Source organism: Rhea americana, unplaced genomic scaffold, assembly GCF_003343005.1.
Source record: "Rhea americana isolate MKP2758 unplaced genomic scaffold, rheAme1 scaffold_16, whole genome shotgun sequence".
Lineage (NCBI taxonomy): Eukaryota > Metazoa > Chordata > Aves > Rheiformes > Rheidae > Rhea > Rhea americana.
In genome coordinates, this window is record NW_028185705.1 from 4,962,383 (window position 1) to 4,974,276 (window position 11,894).

At 40.4% G+C, this 11,894-nt stretch overlaps 1 protein-coding gene across 11 annotated transcripts in view; it reads right to left on the minus strand.

Annotated features, from left to right (window-relative positions):
* Window positions 1–11,894, minus strand: part of MITF (melanocyte inducing transcription factor) — a 104,504-nt gene that overhangs the window by 12,740 nt on the left and 79,870 nt on the right. For 9 of the 11 annotated variants that reach the window (XM_085300074.1, XM_085300073.1, XM_085300069.1 and 6 more), the window contains exons 3-5: window positions 5,997–6,224; window positions 4,788–4,871; window positions 3,306–3,401 (exon numbers count right to left, since the gene is read on the minus strand). In XM_085300074.1, the coding sequence (XP_085156200.1) occupies window positions 3,306–3,401; window positions 4,788–4,871; window positions 5,997–6,224 (408 nt within the window). The remainder of the gene's footprint in view (window positions 1–3,305; window positions 3,402–4,787; window positions 4,872–5,996; window positions 6,225–11,894) is intronic. The other 2 variants (XM_085300070.1, XM_085300071.1) reach the window with 1 other exon arrangement.

Here is an 11,894-nt window from a genome sequence, read left to right on the forward strand (position 1 = left end):
AAAAAAAAAAAAAAAAAAAAAAAAGGAACATCTGCAACAAATCTTAGGTCCCAGCTGCCCTTTACAGACTGGGGGGCAAGTTGTGGCGCACCCACTAATCTGTTATGGGGCTACAGCCTCCTGCACAGCCCCACAAGCCTGATCCTCACATCTTCTGGCCCTCAACACATCCCTGACACAGGCACAGCACTAGCATCATACACCCTTCTGACTTGGATGTGCTTTTTCTATTCATGCTCCTAAGCATAGCAAGAGCACAAAGGACTTGTTTGTAGCCCAAGAACTTGAAGTTCAGAACCAGACATGTGAAATCTAATTAGGAATTTCAGAGAGAAAAAGATTTTTTCAGAAACCTAGACACTAGCATCTCAAAGCCTGGGTAAAGAAGTTGGGTTATAATGAAACACTGAGAACAGTCAAGGTCACCCAGCTGCTTTACTTAATCCAAGACAGAACCTGCTCGTTAAAACAGGTTTTTGATTTTTTCCAAAGACATTAATACAGTGTCAGATTTGCACGCAATTAAACTGGACCTGTTTAAGCAACCACCAAAGGGGAGGTAACACAGGCAGCGGTTGCTGAAYGTGCACCCTGGAAGTACTGCAGAAACGGCAAGCAGTAGAGGAACTTGGCTAAGGAACGTACAACCACCAAAGCACCAAGGTCACAACAAGGCGCTGCTGACTTAGCACTGACACCAAATAAAGGAAGATGAAGGCAGAAGTTTGCACAATACATAAGCTTTGTAGGTTTGTATGCATGTGGGAGCATTTATCAAGGGACTGTTTGTCCAGCCTCTTGCTAGAAATTCATTAGCTGGATGAACTAGCCATCATTTTCTCTACAACAATACTAGTACATAGTATACATAGTAACTAGAAATTCAGTTACCAAGTACAACACGCTCAGCAAACTAGCGATCATTCTGTGACATTTCTCACCTCAAAAGCAAAGCCAGTGAATTTGTGAGCCAATACCAAAGTTTACAAACACTTCCACAGCTCCTTTACTGCAGGGAGCCCTTTTCAATTAAGAGGTACTTGGAAACCTCCCTTAGCTTGTTCTACACACAAATCTCTGATTTTGCTTATCAATTAGGTATTGTTGACRCAAGTAACAAACTGGTCCTTTCATCCTTTGTTGGTTAGGGAACAATAGCAGCCTTTGTTGCAGTCTCAGCACAGCTATTTATAGGTTGTGTCTCTTTAGACATTTCCTTTTGATTTCTTTCACCTCTACTTAGCTCCGTCTATAYGTTTTTGTTATTTATTAGTAAAATAGTGTGCGTTTCAGGAGTCATATCCTGTTCCAAACTAAAAAATGTCTATCAGGTCTTTTTCCCCCCTTTTCTTTTTCTGAACTAATCAGCAAGATGCATGATTCAATCTTCATCACTTCAGAAGAGTATCAGATTCATTCAGAGACTGAARTACACTTTCTGCCTCTAGTAGCTTAACTGTTTAATTCTACTACTTCATATTCTTATTTCACCACATGTAGTAGGTACTTTCTCAAAGCGTGATTAATCTAAATGAAAAGCATAATGCTGTTCCTAACTAAGTGACCTRCATTGCCTATCTTTACTGTTCAAGTTCAGAAATCACCTTCTCTGCTTATAAATGGACATGCATCCCTTCTAAGAACAAGCTTTGAGAACTGAAGAGAGGAAATGATTTGATCAGAAAGTCTTGTGTAGGTGGTTAAGATTTCACAGTAAACATAAACCTGGGAGTCTCTGGAAGGTTYGCTGTCATGCAGCAAGCAGGAGGGATGCAGGTGTACTCTAATTATTGGCTACATGGACTCCTTGCAACACAAGAGCACAGAGCACTACTAAATGTCTGTCTGGACACAAAGAGCCATTGCTGAGGTCCCTATGGAAGGAGAAAGGAAGAAGCACAAATAAGGCCAAGTTCCATATGGACTGAGGTTCTTCTGGAGTCATTTCTCTAATATTGATCCACCGGATCAATGCTTAATAAAAAGGGTAACCATCTTTAAATATTCCTATTATCTTTTCAAGGGTTTTTAAATTCTCCTCTTGAATTACAAGACAGATATGCTTTTTCAACCTTTTGAGATTGCAGGATAATTCACTTGCTTTGGCAGGAGTCTGCAGTTATTCCTCACTCTACTTAAAGTGCACTATTTAATGCGGGATGCTGGTGGCTGTTTCCCGTGGAATTCAGGACATCTCCAAAGGGCTGTGGGAATCTGTGAGAGCGTAAGACTGGGTTATATGACATCAGACAAGTGCTGTAAGCAAATGTAAACCTATGCCACAAAATCTATGCTATGTAGTGAGTGGTAAACTTTGGCACTAGATTTAAAGGAAAAAAAAAAAAAAGAAAGAAAAAGAAAGATGATCTAGACGCCAGCACTGGCAGACATCTATTCGACCAGATCTAAGAGCACTTAAGCCTCAGGCGAAAAATTCACTGGAGCTACCCTCCATGAAAGATCAAAATAAGATTATGCCAGAAGTACGATTATATTAATGCTTGCAGCAATGTGAACAAGCAGACAGAAACAGCAACTCAAAGGTAACATATGCCTTCCCTCACTCACTCATTCTCACCTCCTAAATCCTTTCTTCTGTCACAGACTTTGTATGTCCCCTTCTCCCCTTTTCAATCTACCATCTTCCTTATTTCTTGACTTTTGTTGTTTTTCTTTTTTGGGGGGGGGTGGGGAGGCAGGTGGGGTGGAGAAGGGGAAGTCGTTGGGTTTTTTGGTTTGTTTTCATTTTCTACCATCTTTGCTGCTCTCTAGCTTGGGACTTACCCCCATTTGGAAATCAAATCAGTTAAATTAAAGATACGATATCTACCTAGGTCAAATAAAACATCTGTGGACAGGGATGCTAATGTATTTTCTAGCATGGCTTAAAATTGCTTAACTGCACATTACAAAGATATGGGAACTCTGGGGACCGGAGATTCCTTCTAGGCTTTCCAACACTTGAGTTTAACGTCCCTGGCTATCTTTAATATCAATGGGTATGAGCTCACTTCTGTAGGCAGTTTGCTTTGCTCCTCTGTTACTCCCAACTGACTTGACTTTGAAATAAGAGAAACAAAATCACCTTCTGTATTCCCTCAATTTGATGTCAGCTTGCATTTTTAAATCTATGGTTTTTCATGGCAACTGTACGCCTTAAGCTCTTAACAGGAAAGCCTAATTATTCTCCACAGGACAGTAACTACTTAATTGCTAAGAGAAGTAGTCATGCTCCAGTTCTGTGATCTCTCAGACAAGAGAATTAGACTGCTAGCAGGGCAACCAGAAGGAAAGGACCATTATACCGTATTTGCCATTTGCAGGGCAGGGTCCATCAGGCCAAGAATTTCTTCATTGTAGCTTGACTCCAGACTAATTATGTCATCAATCACATCATCCATCTGCAGAAGAAAAGGCAGAAAAAGAAAATATAGTTATCATAAACAATAAAATGCAGAGGCATAACAAAGCACCTCAGTCACACACTGCTTCTCTGGAGCATGGGCCAAAGCACAAGCAGTCTGTGAATTTTTACCATACTCCAAATCACAGTCATAGACCCCATCATGCAGTGAGGACAGCCAGACTAAGAAAAGCCTTGAGGTTTCACAACCTTATGCATTCCTCCCATCAAGGTGCTTTGTGCTAAATGCCCACGCATAAGCTGTTCCTCCCAGGATCGGAGGAGGGTGTTACTCCCCTCAGACCCATCCACCCTAGCAGAGGTGGATGCTCTCCCTCTCCCCCACGTTGCACAAGCCCTGCCGTCTTCCCAGTCTTCCCATCACCAATCACGAGACTCAAACTGCCTGCCTGCACTCCTATCTTGGGGGGTAAAAACCTGCACACAGGAGGGCCAGGGCTGCTGACATCTGCAGGGTGAATGCAACAGCACCATGGACTGCAGGTGAAAGACTTCCCTTCCTCAACAGGGCAATTCATTTGTTTCGTTTCCCCAGGATGCCCTCCCAGGAAGCACCATCCAAAAGCAGCCCAGAGATGGAGAGTGGCGCAAGCAACCTTCTTCCAGGGACTGGGCTTAATTAACATGCCTCCGTATGCTGCTGCACAGTCAGGAGAAACGGAGACCTGAAAATCATCCAAGTCAGGTGCTCTGAACTATCCTGTAGGATTGCCTGTTTCTTTTCATTACCTCTAAGAGGCCCTTAATAATAGTAATCAGTAAAGTCACTGCCTAAAGTCGGTTGTAGAAAAAGCAGTTGAGGGGATTTTTCACATCGGCTCACTAAAACATAAGCCTAGAATGAAACATCTAGAACGAGGGCAAGAAGGGGATTAATAGTTATAGCCCATATCCTTAATACTGTTACTAGGGATAAAAACACTTTGCTAAAAAAGGAAGGATGACTACTGAAGACAAATTATCATGGATGTATGCTAGCCTACACAACTCACAATTTTAAATGCAAACATGATCTGTCTAGAAACAGGGCCTTGGAAACACTATCAGAACAGCAACACATCCATGTAGTCTTAAAAAGATGTGGTCTTGAGGATACTGGATTAGAAAAGATTTCCTAATAGGGGATCTTAAAACATGGTTGATACGATGTTCTCCTATCACATTAGTTTTAGAAAAGCATTCTCCCTTTTCAGAYGTTTTAATGCATTTTTCAAGTCAACTCTGATGTGCAAGACATGGCAGATTTATAATCTGTGATTTTTTTCAATCCACTTAAATAGTAAGTTTACTATTTAGCATAATTTCAAATGAACATTCTTATTAAAAAAGGGTTCTGTGCTCCAACTCCTGTGTCATCCAGTACCTGCATGCATGATGCTCGTGAGTGTGTATTCAGAGCCAGGCACTCATTCTCAACCCTGCTTTGCTCTTCAAATTTATAAAATCCCTGCAGAAATAAAAAGGAAAAAAAAAAAAAGAAAAAAGAAAAAGCAAAGCATGGATCTGAGTTCACGGCACAGTCTCAGTCCCAAAAGGAGCATAACTGAAACAGTGTCATGCACACATGTGCCCGATGACACAGCAAAGTGAAGCTGTAAATATCCTGAGAAAAAGCATTTGGGCACAGCTGAAATCCGAGGTTGGCACTATTTGATTTTCATTTCTTTTGAAGTTATGGAGCACAAATAACTTCTCTGGCATGTGTAAAACCCATTCTAGAATAACTGCTACTCAGATTAAGTTTGATAAAAGTCTCCTCCCAGAGTGCATCTGTCTCTGTATTTAAAAAGTGGGAAAGGCTGGCAGGGGAAGAAGCTCTACAATCGTCTCTAATTTGTCAAGCTGCAAAATGTTAACCTCCTGAGTCTAACCCTTGTTAACATCATTCAAATAACCTCCCCTCTGCATCTGAGCATGCATCCTTATAACATCCAACCGAATTTTTGCTAGAAATATTAAGATAAAACTGCAAAGGACTTCTACCTATAGGCTAGTGAGCCTCATGCACAACTGTTTCCTCCTGAAACAGTACTCTGTTAAATTTTATAATATATTAGCTGGGACAATCTGGAGTTTCCAGCTATGCAACAGATTCACTCAAATTTTACTGTAAAAACACAGAGAAATCTAAAATATTTCAAAAAGCTTTGTGTTTTTCAGTTATTTTTGTTATGCTCTTTGCTCTTTATACACTGAATGAGCCATAAATAACATTATTCCAGAAAGCTACAGCACACAAAACAGCTTTGTATTCTCCAAAGGTCAATTATTCACTGTGTGCATTGAGCAAGCAAGCAAGCAAAAAAAGGTTTTAATAGGCATAAGCTAGCTAAAATACTTCAAAAAGGAGGAAGTTACTGGGACACAGAAGTTTTTTGGCCCTAATATTCTATGCAAATACATAATTATCAGGCAGATACAAAGGTAGCAACTGCATTTTCAAAGCCAAAGGTTCAGAAAAGAAACTTAACATCCTAACAACGAGCAAATCTGGTTGAAAATTATTAATAGAAAGAAAGCAGAGAAGGTAATTCCATTTTAATGACGAATATACCCGGTAAGAGTACATTACCTCTTTTTCACAGTTGGAGTTGAGGGTAAGCATAGCCATTGGACTGTTGGGTGCACTGCTTCCTGTTCCAGGTGGCATGACATGATCCCCAGGCTGGTTTGGACAGGGCAAGCTCAGAGCTTGGTTGGCATGTTTATTTGCTAGAGTGGTAGAGAGGTACTGCTTTACCTGCTGCCGCTGGGCTTGCTGAATATGGTACTTGGTTGGGTTCTCAAGGTGAGTCTGCACCTGTAAAAACAGGATAAAAAAAAAAAGTGCTTTATTGCTTCATGGCATCACTAAAAGTGCTATCAGTGCGGGGTACACATTTGTGACATGCATATGAGCTAAGCACTTGACTCAAAGTACAGATCTGTGCACTTCCAAGGAAGTCAGTGGTGCTTCACTATTTCACACTGGGTAGCAAGAAATCAGTTGAGGAGCTAGTGTTTCAGTAACTGACTTCTTAATCACCAAACAAGAAGTTCCACTTATTTTTCTATGATCAGAGTTTTCACTTAAAACCAATACTCAAGCTTTCCAATTTACACAGGTATTTCCAAAAGARCGTTCTCAAACCTTAAGCGACATCACATTTAATTCTCACAGAAATACAGAGAAATAAGGTGCACAGCAGGATTCTTTTTTACTTGTCAGTAGATACCAATTAAGCCAAATAGTACAGAGTGCTATCCTTTATCAGACATCAAGCAAGGGGTAGACTAAAAGGTTGGCCAGGTTTTAGTTAAAAGTAACACACTGTTTAAACAAGGACACCATTTTTCCTCCAGAATATTTGTATTTTCAATACATGCGGTCTAAATCATACGCAAATGAGAGCCTGTTTAAAAACATATTATGCAAATATGATGCAAAAAAAAATTAAATGTTTCAGTTCAGACCAACAAATATTGTCATAATTTGCAATTTTCATATTTAAGATGAGCTTTTCAGTACAACATTTTTTTTAAATATACAAAACATGAAGAACCTCACTGACTGATTCAGGTACACCCTCAACACACACTAGAAGGCAAATTTTTCCATGCAAATTTTCACCACACCTTGGAATCTTTGACCATTAGCTTTTATCAGAAGGTAGATAATGATCCTACTTATTTTTGTGAAATAAAACATACTAGATTCCACACAGATAAAAAGGATTTCCAGGGTACCATAATCCTTTTTAGCAACATTTTTTTTAAAAAAAAAAAAAAAAGTTATACAGTAACAACTTACCTGATAATGATTATACTCAAGCATTTCCAACATAATACTTATAGGTTGTGAGAAAACTGACCGAAATATCCTTAGTTTTATGCAATTCCTATTTGGAGAGATTCCCACATGGAAGCACCATAAACAAGCTACCCCAAAACAGCAGAAGAAGTTCGAATGCCACCGCCACGACTTATAGCAACCTAGGCTAATTAGCTACGCATGTAGAGAAACAAACAGTTCACACAGGGGCTCTTCTTGGAAGCTATGCAAGTTTAGCCCTAAGTATTGGTATTATTCCCCCCGCCTTGGCTTTGACGTCATGCTTGTTCATAAACATAAAAGGACCTTTTAAGTGATGGGCTATCAAAGTCAGATTGACAGTTAGCTCAAGGCTAATTCGCTATTCATCTTTCGTTCCAGTCATACTAATAGACAATGGTATTTTTCTTTAGCCATAAGGTTAAAAGTTTTTAAGTATGGAGTAAGGAATAACCGAACAAATATTCTGCAAGCCTAATGCGATATTCATTGCAGTGGGGTGCACCGAGCAAGTCCACAGGGCTTTGCAGCCTTATCTCCGGCTGCTGGATGTTCACGTGCCTTCTTCTCAGGCATGGCATCAGAAGCTGTTCAACTTACTTTCAACGCCTCTGCTGTTTCCATGGAGCTTAATTTGTGATTTGTTGCACTATCACAACAGATCTCTGTATTGTATCATGATGTGCTTAAGTATAGCACTTGCTTTGTCAGCCCCAAACTGTGCATCAGTGTTACTGTCACCAGTAGTTAAGAGCAGTTCTGCTGCCCCAACAAATCTATTTTTCATTTAAATTTTCATCTTCCAAGTAGACAGAGCTACCAGCAAACAAGCTAATCTTTGTAACTCTCATCTTTAAACATGCACTGTTTTAAAACCAAGCCCTATTTGTCTGACAAATTTTGCACAGGCATCCCCCTTTCCAGGCATTAGAAACCTCTTCTATACTTCAACCCCACTAGTCCTTTGGAGTTAGGGCAACTTGGCATGGGACAAGGCTCTTCCGTCTGCGTCCACCACTTATCCATCCTCTGCACTCCTAAGAGAGACACCCAGCAAAATGCCCAGGTGCAGGTCTCGTCTGATACAAAACTGCAGCTATTTCTTACCTGAGGCTAACGATGGACGGGTAGCAGACAGCTTTCCCTATCTGTGTTAGCTCCGCAAATGCTTCTCGGGTTCATGAGCCCTTGCTTCACCCATAGCATATCAGGCAAACTGCCTTTTCCTTTACCTTCTAACAGTCAAGGTCAGGAGAGAGGAATGAAGATTTTGGCATTAGAAAGGCCCAAAGAGGGAAGTAACACTAACAAAGTTCCCACTGGCTAAAGCTAAGATTTTGCATGTACAGTCTAACAAAACAGATCTGTGCCAACCCATTAGAAGAGTTTGTCATTTGGCTGTAATATCTGCGCATMGCCCTTGTTGTATGAATTTTAAGACTGATGATAGCAGAACTCATGAAATACTTGTGCATTTATCACCCTAATTTATAGATTTATTAATACCTTGAACAGATTTCACTACATGTCAAGTGTTGAAACACTTGTAGCCTAAGCAATACAGAATTTTTGTTGGCAAAAAAAAAATACTCATCTCAAAAGGATGCATTTCCCCCAAGAATTCCATCATCCTACGATACCATATTTTAATCTTATTTTACATTTTCTTCTAGATTATGAAGCTACTCCATGATTAAAAAAAAAAAAGTTTGTTTTTAAATGGACTGTATTACCCTCTGTACACCAGGGAACATGAAGAAAAAAAATCATGAATCTGAAGTAAAGCTTCTGAATCTTCTCAGTCACCAAAGGAAGGCAGGCATCTCTTTTTAAATTACATCAGATATTAGGGCATCATTCAGTAGTAGTGTCATACAAATAAAATCTTGTCTGCAAATATACAGAGTTCTTGAGAGAAAAAGCAAGAGCAGCATAAAAATGGCAAGCTCTTTAGCTGAAGTGTATTAGGCCAACCACTGGAGACTTCTTCCCATCAGGAACGGGGAAGACACTCGATTGCCTTTGTGGAAAAGATTTCTAGAAGAATGTCATCACCATGTACTAAATACGYACTGTTCTCCAAGGACATAACACGACTTACAAGAGCATAACAAAATTGATCAGAATACACAGAACTGCCCTTTCTTTCTTTAGATTGCTCTGAAATGATGCAAAGGAGAGATTCAGGAACTGACCATTTCCTTTGAAAGGCATCAAATACTCTCCCACCTCTGAATACAAGAACATACAAGCTGTCTCCAAAGAGTCCCAAGAGGCTGTTGCAAAACTCTTCCTGCTCTGTGTGTCACTGTAACAAGGGCAGGAGATCCCACAGGGTCAAAACTGTTTCACCACACTTTCCATCTTGGACAGATGTACCAGTTTCAACTACCATTGCTCTGTAGAAGYGTGAGGCCTGAGGGGCTACACAGACAGCATCTGAGAAACCTCGAATGGATTCTTCACCGTGTCATTTATTGTCCTCCTGAGTCACCTTATGAGCTCCCTTCATTGTTGAAATCTGATGGAGCTACTTCTATAAATTTAATACTTTTGGGTGATACATTGTGTCTTTCATCTCATACATCATCTTCTGGAGTCTCTGTATCAAATATTTGCCCAAGTAAGCACGTTTGTACTCTGTCCCAAAATGTACTATTAGTATAGTACAACCCACTCTCAGCCTGTTGATAGGTCAAAAGGCAGCATTACTTTTCGTGCTACAAGTAACACAAAATATCTCAGAAGCAAAGAGCTGCAAAACAAACTCAAAAAAAGAAATGCAGCTACCCTGGATCTGAAAGCATGAATACAGGCTTTGACTTCTTTAAGATCTAATTTTGGTCCTCAGCCCCTTTTTGCCTTTGGGGTAAAGAATAGTTCTTGTTGTTCTTCCAAATTCATGAGACGAAGTGCAAGAGCAGGGCAATTTCTTGTTTTGGATACTCTAAATAAGAAATGCCCATGAACAAAGACATACAAGAAAAATGGAACAGCTTTAAACTGATCTCATATCTCTATTATCCATCTTCAGGAATCCTAACCCAAGTTTCATTTTAATATTACTAAAGTAAGTAGAATAATGCTTTTTTGGATTTTTTGGAACTGGCAAGCAAGAAGGGATGGAATTACTGTCTTGGGAGAGTTTTTTTTTTTTTTTTTTTTTAAGACAGGATGGAAAAAAATTGTTACTTTGCCGTAATTTCAAGTAAGAGAAGAATTTGGCTGCAAGGAACTATAAGATCAAGAATAGCCAAGTGGCAGGTTTGATTGAGCCCAGAAGTCCTGGCCGCAGGACTTTCTCTGTTACTTCTTGCTCATCCCCGTGCTTTTCATCTCCTTGTTTGGGAGCAGATACCACACTCTGATCGCTCTCGCTCCCTCCRGCAAAGGCCAGCTCTCCAGAACTTGGGCCACCCCTGAACTGCAGAAGCACAGTCACAGCCGGTCCCCTGGGGAGCCAACGGGTCCAGCACAGTGCGAGTGCCACATTCAGACCTAGCTGGTCAAAGCAGAGCTATTTATGCAGAGAAYTGCTAGCCAAAACAGCCTACCCTGCCATCCTCCTCCTACTTGAACTCACTAGATACAACACTTGTTTCTTTGAAAATAGTGATTTGACAAAAAACAGGACATGGAATTAAGCAGCATGGAGCTCCCATCTGCGCCTACTCCTATAGACACAGAGCTGGAGATACTCCTGTTCCCACTTGGTGCAACCTATCTGGCAAAGGCACCTGAGAGCATGTCAAGCTGCCCATAGCTCTGAGCTGCCCTGYGCCCATCTAGGCCCCCCAAGCAAGGAAGCAGGGTATTCAAGTGCTCTGCATCACACAGGGAGAAATAATAATAATAATAAAAAAATCTTCTCCTCAAACATCATTGAACTCTTCTGGGAAAGTGAAGCCAAACCACTTAATGCTTCATTTAAGTAGAGACAAGCTTGGGCAACAGGAACATGCCAGAGATGCAGAGAAGACAGCTAACCAAACGGAAGGAAGACTTGATCCCCCTGCTCCCTCCCTCTCCTTTTTTTTTTTTTTTTTTTTTTTAATTAAAGAAGACCATTTGTTCCAACTGAATTGCCTTAGGACTTACAGTTTATAATTACAAATAAACTACTTTTTGGTCAGTTTTCTCAGTTCAATGGAACTTTTTGTTGCTTAGAGCACCAGATGTCATGAGATTTTAAAGAAAGGTTAAAATTCTGTGTCATTTAACAATTAATGGTACCCAAGGAAAAACGACGTAAATCCACACCCAATGAAATATTTTGCAAGAGCTGCGGGCTTCAGTGCAGGCCACTGCACCAGAAAGCCTGTGCAGCAAGCTGGGCCAGGAGGAAGACATCAAAGCTGGTTTTTAAACTGCTCAAACCCATCCATTTCAGTGACAACAAAACACAAAAGCGGCAGCAGCAACACATGTTCTAGGACCTCAATTAAATGTCAAAAGCTCTAAAAAATCCTGTGCTTATGACAGGTGTCTTTCAGATTTGAAGGAAAAAAACACCATATGAGGAGAACAACATATGAGAAGATTATCAGTTAGTGCCTCTTGCACTGACTGACTGTATTTTGCTGTCAAAGCAAGTATACATTAACTTGACTTCAAGCAGCTGACTGATGTGGAATAGTCTTAAGTAACCATCCAAGTGGG